The sequence below is a fragment of the Talpa europaea genome (assembly GCF_964194135.1).
Source record: "Talpa europaea genome assembly, chromosome: 8".
In the NCBI taxonomy this organism is placed as follows: domain Eukaryota; kingdom Metazoa; phylum Chordata; class Mammalia; order Eulipotyphla; family Talpidae; genus Talpa; species Talpa europaea.
Window position 1 is genome coordinate 44,944,089 of NC_140075.1, and position 18,521 is coordinate 44,962,609.

Here is an 18,521-nt window from a genome sequence, read left to right on the forward strand (position 1 = left end):
GTGACTCATTGCAGAAGAACTGGGCTAAAGAAGAGGAGGGCAGGGCTGGCTATTTCCTCAGGACTGAAGTCCTTGGGTGGTGGCAGCACTTGAAGGTATTGGTGTAACTGTGAGGTTGTTCTGTGTGATTTCGTCATTATGTCCTGGCTGGATTCCTGGGCTTGAGTCATTGGGAACCAGAGGTTGGACATGAGCAAGGAGCCCCTGGAGGGGTCCCCTCTGATGCTGCTTCAGCTTGATATTGTTCTGTGAGGCACCGTAGCCTGCAAAACTGCAAGATGCCAGCAACTCTGGACGATTCTCTCTGGGAAGATGACATTGACCCCTTTTGAGGGGGAATGGAGGCTCTGCCAACTAGGGATTGGAGTGAACTCAGATTTAGAAGCAGAATAATGTAAATGACTTCAGTAGCTTCTGATAAAGCAATATTTCTCAGGGTTTCCAGGGCCCTGTTAAAACTACAGCTGACTGAGGGCAGGGCTGGTCCTAAATCTTTGGCTATCATGGAAGATGCTTAGTGTATTTTGAGGATCCCCCTCCCTGGAATGTCATGGGGCACCTGGCCTGTAGATACTACTGCCAGTTGGGCCATTCCTGTGTCCACTATTGTCAAATCATTGGCGGGAGGAGTTACTCACCGTGGAGGGGTGTGGCAAGGGTACAGTTTACCCAGCTTCATGATGGTGTGTTTGGAGACAATTACAAATTACAGCAGAGACCACGTCTTTTCATGGAGTTTCTTATTTATGAGGTATGCTGGCTCGGCTTTCTTCCTTAAGGCAGAAGCTGTGACTCTGTTGAGCCTTTCTGTCATGGAGGTTATTAGCCACTCTGAGACTGTTTTCAGCAGGTCACAGATGAAGCCCTAATACTTTGCTTTCCCTGCTACTGTTTCATCTTTAAAGTAGATAAAGCAAAGAGTAAATGAGCTAGTGTATGCCAAGTACCCACCACAGTTTCTGGTCAAAATACTTATTAGGAAGTCAGTAACTAAAAGCCTAATCACTTCCCTTTGAACTCCAAAGCCAGGGACTCTGCTCCTCACCTTTCTCCCTTTGACCCCCCTGGAACCATTCCCTTCCTGAAACTTCCCATCCTGCATCTCCTCCATCCTCCTGGGCTGTGCCTGCTGCATCTTTTTTTTTTTTTTAAGATTTATTTATTTATGCATACAAGAACTGGGGTGTAAGCCAGAGGTGTGTGTGTGTGGGGGGGGTGAGAGAATTCACCAGAGATAGTGGGGAGCAGAACAGGCAGATTGACCAAAATGCACTGCTGAGGGGAGCAGCGGGTGAGACAGGAGAGGTCTGCTGCACCATGTGGGTTTTTCCCTGGCCTGCTGGGGATCAAACTCCTGCTGCAGGGCTGGTGATAGCTTGATAGCGCTGTCTTTAACTCCTACTCCACCAGGGAGGCCCCCCCCCTTTTTTTTGATGTCATTGTGTGTAGATTCTGCTCCATAAATCAGAGCATCCCTTTGCCCATGTCCCAGGCCTCACCTCTTCTCCACGCAGACCTCAGACCTCACCTCCGAGAACTGCATCCTTGCATGTTCTGGAGCCCCCTCTCTGGGAAGGATGCCCACCAAAACACGTCAGCTCTCCTCTCTGAGTCCTGTCCTGCTGGACCAGGAGTGCTGGTTTTTAGTATTCTTCACATGATGGTATTTTGATACACAGAATACAGATAGTTTACTGTGTATGTGATCATTGTTTTAATGTTTAAACTAAATGGGTCATTATATAAATGGTAATTTCTAGGCTGCATTAAAATTTTGCCTGGAACACAGGTGCACTAATTTAGAAAATGTTCTCCCTCCTGTTTAGGAGCCTCCCAAGGCAGCACCCATTCCTATTTCCTGATTGCCAGTGAGAATGGGTGCCTTATCTCACATTTGTCTGTCATATGTATTTCCCTCAGAGTCATCTGGGTCCCATTTGCTTTCAGAATTCCCTTATAGAATCAACCTGGAAATGGGGCAGGAACTTTAAGAGGACCACAGGAGGGTGGGTGAGGGTTTGAGGGGAGAGCAGGGAGGGACTGGGGCCGGCAGCTTCCTGTGTCTATTCCCTGCCCTTCACCAGTGTCTGACCATCCCCCTTCCTCATGAAGACTCCATTTGCCCTGTTCCTCTTATTTCCTTCTTCTCTTTTAGAGCCTGATCCCTCCTTGTCTAAGAAAATTTATTTTTACTAGGACCTTCTTCCTCAGACAACCTACCTGAGAGGTTCAGATGAAAAGGCAAATGAGGACACAGGGCAAAAGAAGTGGGAAATACTGATTAGTTTGTGGACACAGCTTCCATGTTGAGAAATTGATAAGTATGGAATACCATGTATTTAAAATGGTTGAATATTAAAATTGGTTAGTAGGTATTTTTCAAATCAAGACTTTACCATTTTCAAAGAACTTCATGAATGTATTCATATTCTTATCCAAATCTATACGCAGAATGTTCTTATGCACACACATACATAGAAAGAAGAGACAGAACCAGTACCAGCTGCTGCAGATTCATCGTGTTGGAGCAGGGACTCACTGCATTGTTGAGACGATTATCTGAGCTCTGCTGATTCTGAATCTGTAAGGTAGTGAAGTCTTCTGCAAACTGACATAGTGGCATGAAACTGATAATATATTTTTTTAAAGATTTATTTATTTATGCATACAAGAACTAGGGTACAGGCCAGAGGTGTGGGGGGGTGGGTGAGAGTATTCACCAGAGACAGAGTGGGAAACAGAACAGGCAGATGTACTGAAATACACTGCTGAGGGGAGCAGCAGGTGAGTCAGGAGAGGTCTGCTGTGCCATGTGGATAGCTCCCTGGCCGGGGATCAAATTCATGTTGCAGCGGCTGTGGATAGCTTCACAGGTTGCATCTTAACCCCTTGCACCACCAGGGAGGTGCATGATAATATTTTTTATTATACTTTATTATTGTTTTATGCTACATCTTGTGTGAGTGACAATGACTAGTAAGTTTGTAGTTCGTGGGGGCTAGGTGGACGCAGACAGCAGTGGTCTGGGATGACCTGTTTCCCTCCGGTCTGGGAATCAGGCAGATCTGAGGTCGTATCTATGCTCTGTTCTCTCCTAATACAGTAAGCATTTGTCCATTTTCTTTAGGAAATACCCAGCACCTACCCCTGTGATTAGATGGGTGAGCTGTGTCCATTTTACCAGATGATGAGACTGTGGCTGTGCCTTTTCTCCCACCCACCCCTGAAGACAGATGCTCCCTCTTTGTCACCCGACAGCTCAGGAACACAGACTTTGGCAATAGCCACTCCCACCCAGGACTTAAACTTGGACGAGTTGATACAAGACTGTGGGGGGTGGGTATAGCATGGCTGTGTACAATGAAACAGAACTAGATTATCAGTAGATAATATTTTAAATAACTAATAGCATTTACCATGGTAGGTGTCCTTTAATGCCTGTGTTTTAAAGAAGCTATTTCTCTCTAGAGCTTGGAGAACCCCGAAAGAGAGAGAACAGATATGTGTATGTATGAAAAGGTGGGGACTTTCACAGCCCAATAAAATATTTAAAAGGCGTAAACCTTTGCCATTTGGTTTTATAGCCCTCTTTCCTTAAAAGCCCTGGATGAATAAGCCTTGGGTTATTATAATAAGAACTTGGGTTCTTGTCCTTGGCGTCAGTGTTTACACAACATCACGGTTGTTGCCAGGTGAGGATGTGCTGCCATGATTCAGACTGGGGCCAGGGCTGCCCTGTGTGACATGTGCCTTTCAGAGATAGCAGCCCTGGGAGGGCAGGAAGAGGCCAAGGTTCTAGGCCTGGTCTCCTCATTGACTGCTGCCCTGGTCGGGCTAGACAAGTTATCTCTAGGGACCTTAGTTTCCTCTTGGAAACATTGCCTAGAGACAGCATTTTTCCAAATGTGGAACTCTATTCAAATGAATATATCTGGAGGTGCCATTGGTAAAACAGGGAAAATACAGTGGCTTCAAATGAGCTTACCACCATCTTGGCTGCCCCTGCCATGTCCCCTACCTTCTGCCCCACAGTCTTATCAGACTTTGAGAAATGGCTGCGATATTGTTAACAACCCCTCTGGAAAACAACACTTTTCTAACCTCCTCAGACTTTCTGGTTCTTCCCATGAAGAGAAACCGAGGTCCAATGAGGGGTGAGCATTTCACTGTCAGAGCAAATCTGATGACTGTGATGGAAACAGCAAAAACAAACAAACAAAACAAGGAGAGAGCAGGGGACAGACAGACAGATGTATCCAGACGAACATGTAGAGTTTAGTAGGAATTCAGAAATGTAAAGAAACCATATCAGTATATCAGTAATCGTAGACTCTACCAGTATCTACCAGCAGGCCCAGCAGCATACTAGGTGTTTTAGGTGTATTACTCCATGTATCACTCAGAATAATCTTCTGGAATATGTGGTTAATCTCATTTTGCTGTTTAGGACTCACAGTTCAGTGATGTAAGTAACTTGCATAGGGCCAGGCAGCCAGTGGATTTGCAGTTCCGGCTCAGGCCTGTGATTTGGCCATGTTGTCATGAGAATGCCACTTGCATGCTCTCTCCTAAGGGAAAGTCTGTTGAGATATTCACATTTTTCCAGTCCAGGTTACCTAAGCACACTTATAATGTGCTATATACCTGATACCTCTCTCCCTCCCCCAGCTAGTCTTCCCTTTTCCCCTTGAGCTGTTAGGCCTTAGCAGCTATGCACTGGCTAGAAGCTGTAAAGTAACAAGTTTAAGAAGTTAACTTCTATCAGGATACTGTCGTTAGAACTGTCACTTTTTGGGATTTCTCCTTGGCTAGAAGTTTTTTCTTTTTTCCCATCTTTAAACATTCAAAGTGTAATGGTCTTTTTCCAAGCCTGGGTTTATTTAGGAAATGATCTCTATCCAGTCTGCGAGATAACCAGAAATAACAACTATCTTAATAGGCCAAAGGTTTCCATTTGTCTGTAGAGCCCTGCTCAGGCTGTGGAAAGCCTCCTCAGGCTCAGTGGTAACTGTTCATTTTTATCACAGGAAGGCAGGCCCTTGTTCAGTGTGAGTAATGAACAGGGAGCAGTCATGACTGAGATGGACACACAGACAAGTCAGAGCACATTCCTGAAAGTGACACCTGCAAGGCTGTAGGATGCCCAGGGACTCAGCTCCACAGTCTCTGGGACGGCTCTGCCCTGAGACTGACAGAAGAGGTCAAAGCAAGGAGTTTTGGAAATAACTTGGCTTCCAGTTTGCAAGTCTTTCAATGCATGTCATAGTCCATCTAAGTCAGAGGGGCACAGGACTTGTGACCAGCAGCCTGTCCACCACTGTCAGTTTTGATTTGTGTTAAACTATCTTTATTCTCCGAGAAGCCTTCTTGACCAAGGAGTTTTCTCTCTTTGGGCAAATTATCCCCCATTGTCTGAGGTGAACACATACTCCAACTATCCAGTTTATTGGGGATACAGCACTAGATATAGTCTCTGCCTCTATAGAGTTTATTTCAATGTAAGGTTATATATATATATTACTGGCCTCACTAACCCTAACTTTATTTTTTATTTTTTAAAGATTTATTTATTTATGCACACAAGAACTGGGGTATAGGCCAGAAGTGTGGGGGGTCAGAAGAGTTACCAGAGACTGAGTGGGGAACAGAACAGGCAGACCAACCGAAATACACAGCTGAGGGGAGCAGCAGGCGAGACAGGAGAGATCTGCTATGCCATGTGGGTAGCTCCCTCGCCAGGGATTGAACTCGTGCTGCAGTGGCTGCCGACAGCTTCATAATGCTGGGTCTTAACCTCTTGCACCACCAGCGAGGCCCCCACCCTAACTTTAATAGCACTCAAGCCGTTATAGCAGGAATTTAGGTTAAGTTACTTTTCGCCTAGCCATTTCTATTGGGAAAAAAGCCATAGCATGAGTCTGTTACTGAATTTTAAACTCTGTCTATGTCGCAGGAAGTAGTTAAATTGAGAGTTTCTCTGTATGTTGTACTGATTAATGCCTGGAGTTACTCTTCTGTGTTTCATGCAGGGATTACAAATGCCCTTTCAATTGGTTGTTTCCTTTCCCCTTCTTTGGAAATAACTTTTTTTTCCATTCCATTCATTTTTTAGACCTTTTGTTTTCAAGGCAGTTTTGTGTAGTATTGTTTCATGCCCAGGAGGCTATTAATATGTCTAGGGTACTTTTTTTAAATTTGATTTTTTTAATACCAAGCAGCATTATAAGGAAATTAAAAAAAAAACAACAAAAAAACCTAACAACTAAATTGCAGAGAATTTCAAACAAACACAAAAGAAAAATGAATCGTTTAAGGAATCATTGACCCTTCACTTAATTAACAACCCTCAACCCACAATCATTCCTTGCCCTGTGTACACCTTCACCCTCTAACTCTACCCTGTATCCCAGATATAAATATTTAAGTATGTTTCTCTAAAAGATAAGGACTATCTCATAATCACAATGCTATTATCTTGCGTAAAAATGAATATTTATCTTACAGGGAAATATTTCAAAAGATAAGAGGAGAAAAATCCACCTATAAATAGTACCAAATGTTTTTGCTATTTTCATTTTTTTCCCCTTTCCTTCAGGTTTGACCATAAGTATACTGACATTTTGTAAAAATATTAGCAGTCTTGACTTCTTGCGACTTTTCTGGATATCAAATTTATGAGATCCTGGCCAATATCACCTCCTTGTCCTATCTAAGAGGAACAAAGCCTGTTCCCTTTAGCTGGACCATTTTGGACTCTGGATCATTCCCCTCTTCTAGCTACTGAAACTCCCTGTTCATTTAGTCATTGTAGGATCGTCACTGTTAGATGCTGCAGATTATAGTGGAAGAAAAGACAAACAAGGACCTAGGTTTTTTGGTTCCATTTCATAAAGAAGCAGGCGTGACATACATGGTGATACTAAAAGTCATTCCATTCTGATTGTGAAGGTGACCTTGAGGGAGGGACCTTTCAGCTCAGTAGGGAGGCCTTGGGCAGAGGGAAGTCTGTGGCATGATGGAAGCTGGCTGATAAAGGAACAGAATGGAGACAGTGAGGCTGTAGTAGGACCCAGAGGAAATGCTGAAGGGGAGATGAACCAAAGGAGGCTAGAGAAAATTCCTCCCTTTCTAGGCCTGCCTCTTCCCAACAGCCTTGGACCAGCTCCCTGGTCTGACTCCTTGGTCTGACTCTCATAGGAGTGAGTTCCAGTTCTGCTCTTGACTCTTAGCTACCTTGAAGTCATCGTGGTCAATGACTTTAATCTAAATGAGAGTTTAGATTTGAAAAGATGTAGACAGATCCTTGAATGCTGCCATCTTGGAAGAACTAATGATATTTATATAGGAGAAATAGGATGAAGATTAAAGAAAATATTACATCATGAAATAGCAGGACAGGAGTTTTTTCTCTTCTCTTTCTTTTCATAGTACCCTGCCTCATGCTGCCTCAGGAGTCCTCTCCTTGTGATTGGTCCATGCTGCTGTTGCTACTCCAGTGCAGAGCCCTGTGGGGGGCCCCTCCCTGCTGGTCTTTTATTTAGATCCTGACTTTGTAATAAGTTTTTAGTTTTATGAAAATTGAGATAAAAGTTAATTAAAAAATAGTGCCTATTTCCCCACCCCCATCCCTCTAAAAATCAGAGTACAGATGAGCATAAAGAAAAAAAAGAAATCCCATTTTACTGAGGAAACTATCTTTATAGTTTTGTATTCCATCTTCTAGATGTTTTACACACATATTTTTAAAACAAAAAAATGGGCAAATTACTATTTTTCATTTTCATTTAATGGCTCTTTAATACCTTTCCATATGTATGACTTTAGATCCACAACCTCTTAGTTTTGCAGAATTTTCCAATTGGTGGTGGTCCTCACCTTCCCGAGTGGACAAGGAGGCAAGTCCTCTGTATCCGACCACCTGACCCTTTTCCTGCCAGCCAGTCTGCCTGTGAAAGCCTTTGCTTTGCAGAAGTGTACTTCACCAAAGCCATATATTACCATCAGCTTGTTTTTCAGGAACTGGGTGGAGTCTGTGACTGAGAGAACATGCTTTTGTTTCTGGTATGTGGGGAGTTTCATTAGAGCTTTTCCTCTTCCTAATTATGTGACTATTGCTTCAAGGGTATCTGCTCCCAGCTTGTCACTCCAAGTTAGAGCTATTGAACAGTATGTTCCCCTAACCTGTGTGCAGATGTGCAGAGTTTTATCAGTGTCTGTTGTACTCAAGTATGAGAAACTCAAGTGGAAGCATTTTCTGGAAGCAAATATTCCATGTCTTCCCAAGTATGTACAGAAGGGTGGGAAGCAATGGATATTTTGTTTTCTTTAAAAACAAAACACATTGTCAACAAACATTACAAAATGGCATAAAAAAAGTAAAAGATCTCCAATACCCCTCTCCCAAACCTCCTCTGTCTCTTCTTTGAGATCATTATTATTATTAATAATTTATCATGTCTTTTGCCTTTAAAAACTTCTGATGAGTGGGGTCATAAAGTACTCATTGTTCTGTCACAAATGCAAACTCCAGTTTTCTTTGTCAAAAATGTTTTGTGAGTACATGGAAAGAATTGATATAAAAGTGGTTTAAAAATTAGTGGGAGGGGCCTCCCTGGTGGTACAGGGGGTTGAGCGCAGTGCTGTGAAGCTGTCCGCAGCAGCCTCTGCCGCGCGGGTTCCATTCCCCAGCCGGCCAGGGAGATATCCCCCTGGCAGGGCAGACCTCTCCTGTCTCGCCCGCTGCTCCCCTCAGCAGTGTATTTCAGTTGGTCTGCCTGTTCTGTTCCCCGCTCTGTCTCTGGTGAGTCCTCTCACCCTCCCGTGCCTCTGGCCTGTACCCCAGTTCTTGTATAAACAAATAAGTCTTTAAAAAAAAATTAGTGGGAGACCAGAGTTGCCCTTAGGGAACTCAGGCTTCTGTACTGTGGTGTTGTTGGGGTACCAGGGTCAGCAGCAGCAAAATTGGACATTGTTTGGTTTGTCAACAAAGTCTGAGTGCCAGGTTCTGTCTGATTTTTCCCTTGTTCCTTCCCTTCCATGCTGTGCAGGCCTATGTTCTGTCCCCTTTACATCTAACAAAGCCTGCAGTATGGGGATGTATTTAATGCCAGACATAATTGGGCTTGACTCTAGGCGTATGACTGTATGTAAGATACTTCTATGAACCTCTCTTTTCTCGGCTATAAGGTAGGGAAGGCAGTCACTGTGTCACAGAGGGAACGTGAAGATGAAACATGTAAAGAAATAGTTCTCACTTATGACAGTGACCAAAAAATCTCCATTTCCCTTTCTCCTAGTTCTTGAGCCTGCCTTCTATAAAGTTGTGTTAGGACTTGTATATGTTGCCCTTCCCAAGGGTATCTGCTTTTCAACACTGCTCAAAGCTTTAAATGAAGGAATTAAAGAGAGATTCTTTCAGAGTGAAGTCACACCACTTCTCCTGGCTTTTCATGAATGGTCATGACACGTTGTGTATTCACCCACGTCCTTTTCTCAGAACTGGTCCCAGAGTCAGCTCTAACCTCAAGACAATTTGGCCAACATTCTTCCTCTAAGTATCTCAACCTCATGCATTTCAGGCCACGTTTCAGTGATGAGGTTGAAGTCATATGGAAGAACTAGTATAAGGAGGAGAAAGCATTCCCGAGAATATGAGCATTCAAACACTCTGCTTTTCAGGTACAACATTAAGTCCATCTGGTAGCTTTGTGAGAATTAGGAAAATTCCCTTCTGGAAGATGGGGCTCTGCAGATGAACTCCTAGGTGAGAGGGCAGTGTCTTGGTAGAAAGTAGAGAAAGGGGGCCTCTCTGGTGGTGCAAGGGGTTGAGTCTCAGCACTGTGAAGCTATTGGCAGTTACTGCAGCATGAGTTTGATCCCTGGCCAGGCAGCTGACCCACATGGCGCAGCAGACCTCTCCTGTCTCGCCTGCTGCTCCCCTCAGCAGTGTATTTCATTCGATCTGCCTGTTCTGCTCCCCACTGTCTCTGGTGAATCCCCTCACCCCTCTTCCCTACCTTTGGCCTACACCCTAGCTCTTGTATGCATAAATAAAATAAATCTTTAAAGGAAAAAAGAAAGTAGAGAAAGGTACATTTCCTCCAAGGTAAGGCTGCCTCAGTCATGGCAGGTGCAATTTGATGAGCAGAGACCAGGCTGACTTTCTGCCCACCTCTCTCCCTGCTGCCAAGTACCCTAGTACTGGGCGCAACCTGTATAACCAAGTACATGGGGCCCATTATTATAGTTATTTCCAAAAGGCTCATTGTTTTTTCTCTTTTCCTACCCTCTTTTAGCATCCTGACCTAAGCAATGGAGAATCGACTAGGAAACTTCCTCAAGGTGTTGTCTATGGTGTGGTGCGAAGATCCGATGAAAATCAGCAGAAAGAAATGGTGGTGTATGGGTGGACCACCAATCAGCTGAAAGAAGAGATGAACTACATCAAAGATGTGAGTCATTTAAAGATTATTTTTCTGGTGTCTACTCTTTTTATAGCATGTAATAAAGAGGGTAGATGCAAAAGTATTACTGTGAATGTAATAATGCATTTTGGAAGATTTCTTGGTGTCATTTTGGATGATTTCTTGGTGTCATTTTGGATGGAAGTGTTTCTACAGATCTGGATGGTTATGCTGAAACACAGATGTAATTGACAGTGAGGTGAACTCTAAATGTTACCAAGTTGGGTTACTCAGGAGACCAAATGGCTTCCTTCTTTTATGTATTAAGTGGGACTCTAAGTGGAGTTGCTTATTATGTTGCATCCTCCTGATGTATGAGATTGAACCAGTGTAAACATTTGAGTGCTCTTGGCTGCAAGTAACAGAAAATCCACTTCAAAAAGGAAATTTGGTCTTGTGAGGATAGTCTAAAGGTAGGTGGGGCCCAAGCAGGTGCTTCCAGGCTTAGTTTTACTTCTCTGAGTTTCTCTGCTTTCTGTCCTCTTGCAGCCTCAGGCTCACAGCGTCAGCTGAAAATATGCAGCATCTGGAGGAAGCAAAGACACTTTGCTTCATTTCTGGATATTTTATAGAGATTCTCCATTAGAATTCCCCTGATGTTTATTGGCTAGGATTGGGCCACATGCCCATTCTTAATCACTTTCAAGGGGAATGGGATGACCTGGACGTTTAAGGCCAATCAGTTGGGTTGAAATGGATTCTGGGAAGTCAATCAGAATAAACACTGTCCAACCCAGGCCAATTGATGCTGTTTCTTTGTACTTAATATTACATTTTTAACCTTTATCTTATGTTCTTTTGATAAAATTGGAAAATACAAAAGTGAATGAAGAAGAAAATAAAATCACCCATAATTCCATTGAACAAGAAGACTTATTAACATTTTAGAGCATTTCCTTCTAAGTTTTTTTCATTTCTTTTTATCCATCTATCTATCACACCTACCTCCATTTCTTTTTGATTCTCTTCGTCTCTCTATATTCTTTTTGCCCTTCTTATAGGCCCCTGTCAATCAAACTGAGTGATTAGAGGTGAAATGATACTGATGGACCCAAAATGCTGCCTATGGTTTATCAAAGCAGAACTGATATGGGGCAGTGGAATGTCTGATGGACTTTGATTAAGGGTCCAAAATTGGGATTCACTTTTTTTATGTATAGGTAGTGGGGGTTAGGAAGGGACCCTAAAGTCAAAACATTCAGTTCTGCATGCCATTTTTACTTGATGGGCTTGCAGATAAGACACAATGGGTTTGTATATAACTTCTGTATTTTGTTGTTTTTTTTTTTAGAGTTTCTTATTAAATATTAAACATATATGTGCTTTTAGGCAGCTTCTTTAATGTGTCTTGAAAGATTTGGATACTTGTGTAATTTTGAGGCACAAAAAATAATATTGTTTGATTAAAAATAATAATAAATGCTTAAGAGAGAAAATTAAGAGAAGCCAGAAATGCTATCCTTACACACAGACACAGCGAACACATGTGACAACCACAAACCCCCAAAGATAATTTTTAACCATTCAAAGTATTTCAACCTGATTTTCAAGGAGGAGCTTGAATATTGCTAGCCTTCTTGATTTTTTAAAAAAAGATTTATTTATTTATACATACAAGAACTGTGGTAAAGGCCAGAGGTGTGGGGGGGTCAGAGGATTCACCAGAGACAGAGTGAGGAACAGAACAGGCAGATTGACTGAAATCTACTGCTGAGGGTAGTAGCAGGCGAGAGAGGAGAGGTCTGCTGCACCATGTGGGTAACTCCCTGGCTGGGGATCAAACTCATGCTGCAGTGGCTGTCCATAGCTTCATAGTGCTGTAACTTAACACCTTCCACCAGGGGGAAGGCTCCCGCCTCCTTAATTTTTTCTCATGGAAATACTTAGACCTACCTAATGCCCCAGATAGCATGGCACTGCTTCAGAGGTAGATATTCTAAACAGAGTGGAGAGTTTCAAATTGCCCAAGACAAAGATCAGGCTGATTGCAAACCAGTGACGATAAATGCCCAGATCATGGGGATGGTTCTGACCTGAATTGCCAACCTCCACTGTGATCTGCAACTTAAAATGAATTTCTAGGTCCCACCTTCTGTAGCTTGCTTCAAATCTATTGCTGGCCTGTTCATTCCTGAGTCTGTTCATGGGATTTTTGCCCTCTCTTGTTTGTGGGAGACTCTGGCCCAGTTGGATTCCTGCAAGTTTTACCAGTGGAAGTGACACCCAAATCAAGATTCCATGCACACTAGTGAGCACAAAGAGCCGACCCAAAGACATGAATGATGGCTGTTCTACCTATCCAGGGGAAAAGTTGTATTTTTGACTGTATGTCTCTAAAATATTTGCAGCTAACAGCAAGAAAGTAGACTCTACTACTAGAATTCATCTGGGGAAGGCTTGGTGTCTTGACTTTTCCTGCTCTCTCCCTGAAATCTCCACCAATATCTGGTCACCCTAATAAATATGTAGTCTAATTTATAACAGTATGCAAACTCTGTAAATACAGCTTCAAGATTAAGTCTCCCCCTGCTGTCCCCTACTTACTGATCTTACTAACCAAAATGATAAGGCCCCCACTAGCCTAGGCCTGATGTTCTGCAGACTTGGACTCTTTCCTGCCTTATGTTCTAGACATTAAAATGTTCTCTGCCCATTTTAGCAAAGACAGAAAATTAGAGGTTAATTTTGCTTTTTGTTTTTTGTCCTTTTAGTCAAGCCTTTACAGAATCAACTTGTTAAAAATTTTCTGTTTATAAAAATGTGTAAGAAAAAGGACAAACCTTGCTCAAATGAGGTTTGGACACCTGTCAGTTTCAAAACACATTTTTTCTTCAGAGATACTTATTAAGATAATGAATATTTGCTAATAATTATATATACTCACAATGACTCCATTAGTTTCTAAGTATATATCAATAATGATCTTCTCCCTTTATTTCGCAAATTCTCTTATTTTTGAGATTGTTTTTTGTGTCATTAGGGTTTCTTAAAAGTATTGGAAATCACACATGAAAATGTTATAGTTTGATCTCTCACTGGTATCTTTGTGGGCTGCAGGTGAGAGCCACTTTGGAAAAAGTAAGGAAGCGAATGTATGGAGATTACGATGAAATGAAGCAGAAGATTCACCAGCTCACACAGGAACTGTCAGTAAGTCAATATTTCAATGACCTGGATATATGGAAGGGTGCTAAAACATCAAACTCCCTCTCAGCACCTACTGCCTGAAGATATTTCTGTTTATGATGGTCATTATGAATAGGGTCATAGTTTAAATGAACTGAAGGAATTTTATCATAGACTGAGTTTGTTGATTAAAGGAAAATTTTTGTGACAAAAAATAGTTTTCCTTCCAAAGTCAGCAATAGATAAGAAAACTGGCTATCACCATTATGATTTAACCTTGCAACTAGCCAATGGAATTAAATAAGAAATAAATGTAGAGATATGAAAACAGGACAGGTAGATATAAAACTATCACTACTATACTATACTATACTATACTATACTATACTATACTTTAGTATACTATACTATACTAAACTATACAACTATGAAGTATATCATTAGATTCCCAGATAGCCCAAGTGAACCAGTGAGGAAAGCTACTGTAAACAATAAAAGAAGGTGTGAACTTGATCTCTGAATCCTATATGGTGTTGTAAACCAACATTACCTCAATAAAAAAAAATACAAAAAAAATTCTATAAGGTAGCAGGGTAAAACATTTATAAATATAAACAAAGAAGTTTCAATATACCAACAGCAACTGGCAACAGTAAAACTGCCCCTTATCTAGGAGCAAACTTTAACAAATAGAAAGATATGTCATGTGGTTAGAATAAATCAAACATGATATGATGTGAGGACTATCCAAGTTACTATATAGATTTAATATAACCCCAAAATACAACAGCTTTTTATTATGTTGCACTTCCATAATGGGACGAAGTGATTCCAAGGTCTGTAGAAAATAAATACAAAGAGTTGTGGAAATTCTGGAGGGCAAAAAGCAATGAGAGTGGGTAGCCCTATTGCTATTATAAGAAACTGAAAAAAGAAAGAACCCTGAAAACTCCGAGATTGGAATAGTATAGCATTGGCATGTTAATCAATAGATATTAGTGAAAAAAAGCCAGAAATATATTCTAATATATGATGAATGTAGCCTCTCAAGTAAGGTGGGGAATAGGAGTAACTATGTAAGTTGGGAAAATTTATATGCCTTTGAGACAGACTTAATCCTGGATAAATTCCCAATAGATGAAGACTTATCCTAAAAACCAAACTTAAAAGGATCAGAAGAAAATATGTGAATTCTTTTATATTCAGGGCAGAGAAGAACTTCTGTGAGTGTGACATGCATTCCCAAAACCACAAAAGAAAATGTTGATAACTTTGAATGCATTAAGATGGAAAATAGTGCTGGCAAAAGCGCCAGAGTCAAAGTCAGATGACAGACCAGGAAAAATATTGCATCATACATAATAGGCTAATTTTCTGCATATTTAAAGAATAGCCATGATTTAAGAAGAAACAGGCTACAACGCATAATAAACCAGATGTTTGTAGCAGATCATTTATAATAAAGATGAGGAACTCTAAAATGTGTAGTGAGATGTTCTACCTACTCTCAATAAGAGAAATTGAGATTAAAACTGATAGGATATATAATTTTTCTCTATTAGAGTGGAGACAAGATACTATATGAGCAGTGCGGTGGAGAAACAGGCAGACTGATGGTTGGAATGTCATTTTATACTACTCATAGGGAGAGCAAATTGGCAAAGTCTACCAAAATGATAAATGCATTTCTCTTGCTCCAGCAATTCTATTCCTAATAATTTGTTCTTTACATAAAATCTCACATGTATGAAATGACATTGTATCGACTTAGTTATTAAAGCATGGCTTGTGATAGTAAAAAGATTGGGAATCTCAATGTCTATCAAAATGGGGAAAGTAAGTTTTATTTCTACAATAGAATATATGGAGTAGTTGGGAGGAAGGAAGAAAGAAACAAGGGAGGGAAGGACGAAAAGAAAAGACCTATTAGGCACTTCAAAGAGATACAGGAAAATTTCAAAGATGTAGAGTAGATGGTGAATATACAGGAAAATATGTATAAATGTTCCCGTTTACGTAAACTAGGAGTGAGATATAAATGTACCTAAAGTGTTTTTTTTTTGTGGGACCCTTGCCAGTGGCTGGGGATCGAACTGGCGCTGCAGAGGCTGCAGGCAGCTTTGCAACCCAGGGCTCAACCGCTGCACCACCAGGGGAGGCCCATACCTAAGGTGTTTTGTGTGTGCACTAAAGGAAGTAATTAGCAGTGGCTCCTAATTGAGGGGCATGGGAAGGGGGCAGGGTGATTACTGAACAGGTGGGACAGAAATGAAAGGGAGATTTATTTTCTTGTGTACCAGTCATACTTTTATTTATTTTTTATTATTTTTTAAATTTTTTTACATCATTGCTCATTTTTAAATAGTATTTGCTTCCTCCCACCCCCTCAGGTATAGTCCCCATAGAGTTTCCTTCACCAATGCACCCGTGCACCATCACCTCAGTCCCCTGTGCTCCTCCCTCCCTCCCTCTCATCCCTCTCCCTCCTCCTCCTCTGCAGGATGTCTCTGGTTTATAATTGTCTGTTTTTGCTTTGTTGTGTTTTGTACTGTTATTATTTTTTTACACTGATGTCTTATTTGGTTTCTCTATATTCCTGCTATAAATGAAATCATCTGATATTTTTTTTTCTCCTTCTGCCTGTCATACTTTTTAAATCTCTGAACTATGTGAATGTATTCCCGACTCAAAAATTGAAGAAAAAAAGTAACTATCCTCTGTTTTAACCAATCTAATGCTTGTGAGAAAAAGTTTCGATTTTTTTTTTTAAGAAAAAATGCCCATGTGTAAAGATATTTTTCAAAAGTCTGTGTATAAGGACATACTTTCCATTAGCATTAATATCTGCATGAAAGAATCACAGTTACAGCAGTCATAGAATATAACGTAGTTTATGGCTGAGTTGGGAGATTATCTGCTTAAGTAAACTATACTGCCTTGATTATAGGGTTTGTGGTATATAAGCATATCCACCTAGCTTATTCTCACTGGCATGTAAGAAGAGATGTGAAATTCTCACCTACTTATGGAAATTTGCTTTGCATCCACTGACAATCACTAACAATGGTAATTAAAGCCATTGATTGCATTTGCAATAGATTTGTAAACCAGTTCTGTCCCTTGTTTTCTTTCCATTGCTATCTCCTGCACACCCTCATTTTCTCATGCTAGACTGGTCAAAGAAACCCAGCCTCTCTGGCTGCATTCTCTTCCTCCCCCAGGCCACACTGCACATGACAGCCAGATTAAGATTGCAAAATTATTGCCTTGTCAACAGGTCCCTAAGCAAGAACATGCCACTTGTTCCCCTTCCTATCCTGTTGTTTCAGCTCTCTTTTCCACTCCCCATGGTGCACGTCCTCACTCTGTCATGCCTGGCTGTCTGTGTGGCTCCCACACAGGGGTTTTCCCTTGAGGAAAGTATGCTTGTCTTCCTGCAATCTGGGTCATGCAGATGCTGACTTTTACATTTGTTGATATGGATGTGGCTAGTATCAAGAGAAAGTTCTAGCCTAAGCAGAGCTTGTTAAAGATGTGTTTGGTTGGTTTTATATAACCATTTCCTCAATCTGTCTAGGTTTCCCAGGCTCAGCAGGACTATCTAGAGAATCACATCCAAATGCAGTCATCAGCGCTGGACAGTTTTAATGCCATGAACTCAGCTTTGGCTTCAGACTCCATTGGCCTGCAGGTATTTGCCTATTTGCTGTTAGACTGGGTGCCTGCAATTATAATGCAAGCAAGCCTAACAAGGAGTGGATCCTATCCTAGCCTTTGTAGAAAGGCCCCTGCTCATTTTATTCGTAATCCTTTTACCATGGCCCCTGTGAAGACTGTAGGCAGAAAATGGTAAAGGAAGCTGAAGGGTGTGCTTCCAAGCTAAGACTGTAACCGTTGGAGTTGCAATTGTGTTAGCCCTTGTTAAAAGGGGGACTTTAGAGACTGATTTCAGTGCTAGAGATGTCAATATCCTTGCTTCATCAGCTCGCTTTCCCTGAGCCCTGGTGTTATAGGAAGTTCCTCCCAGTTCCAGCAAAGATAGACTTAACCAAAGGCAATCTGTATTCATTTATGGCAAGTAACTCCTAAAGGCTGTTAAGTACCTTTTCCTAATCTAGAATTATTTTGCATGAAAAGAAGTTAGTCCAAGGAATATATTGTAGTATGAGACATGCAAGCCAAAAGACCCAGGATCCTTAATTTGTGCAATTGTCACTAATCTACTTCAAGAGGACTGGTGTGCTGATTGATTTGATTTGTTAGGAGTTAACCACTCCAGTGCTGTCCACTGTTATTATTCTAACTCAGCCCCCATGAAACATGCAAATTAACTTGAAAATGTTTTTTAAAAAGCGTATTCACCTGAAACAGCTACTCTCGACTTTTGTTCTCAAATATGCAAACAATAGTTTCTGCACACTACTCCAACTTTATTTGGCTCTTTCTTTTTACCCTCTTCTGGAAAGTTCCACAGCTATTTCAGTCCTTTCTGGTTCTGTATAAATAATTTATTAGATAAGCAAACAAATTTTCATGTTGGGATTACCCATTTCCTCTAGAACCTAGTTGGCAGCGTTGCCAACAAAGCTAGGCCCCTGTCCCACAGTGCGTCTGGGTGGGCCTGGTGTTTGGATTTGTCTGGGAGACCCATTTCTGGTTAGGCCTCGGGTCCCACCCTTTTCCTGGCTCTCCTTAGTGCATGCCAGTTTTCCCCTGGCTGTAGGCCAAACTCTGCTTTAGGTTAGGCTGAGTCAGTAGCCTTTGTTACCCCTTCCTCCTGCCATTAAGAGGTGGACAAGGCTCTCTTTCCCTTCTCTGTTGGACATCTTCTCACACCCACCAGGAAATGCTATACTTGCCCTGATTTCAGACTTGGTTAGTATCTGTATGAAGACTTAGGTTTTTCTTCCTTATCATACTTCTGCTGATGTT

General features: G+C 41.4%; 1 protein-coding gene across 2 annotated transcripts in view; it reads left to right on the forward strand.

Annotated features, from left to right (window-relative positions):
• MYZAP (myocardial zonula adherens protein) overlaps positions 1–18,521 on the forward strand; it is a gene marked incomplete at both ends in the record, with an annotated part of 93,326 nt that overhangs the window by 15,987 nt on the left and 58,818 nt on the right. For both annotated transcript variants that reach the window (XM_084240988.1, XM_084240989.1), the window contains 3 exons: positions 10,296–10,451; positions 13,521–13,613; positions 17,167–17,280. In XM_084240988.1, the coding sequence (XP_084097114.1) occupies positions 10,296–10,451; positions 13,521–13,613; positions 17,167–17,280 (363 nt within the window). The remainder of the gene's footprint in view (positions 1–10,295; positions 10,452–13,520; positions 13,614–17,166; positions 17,281–18,521) is intronic.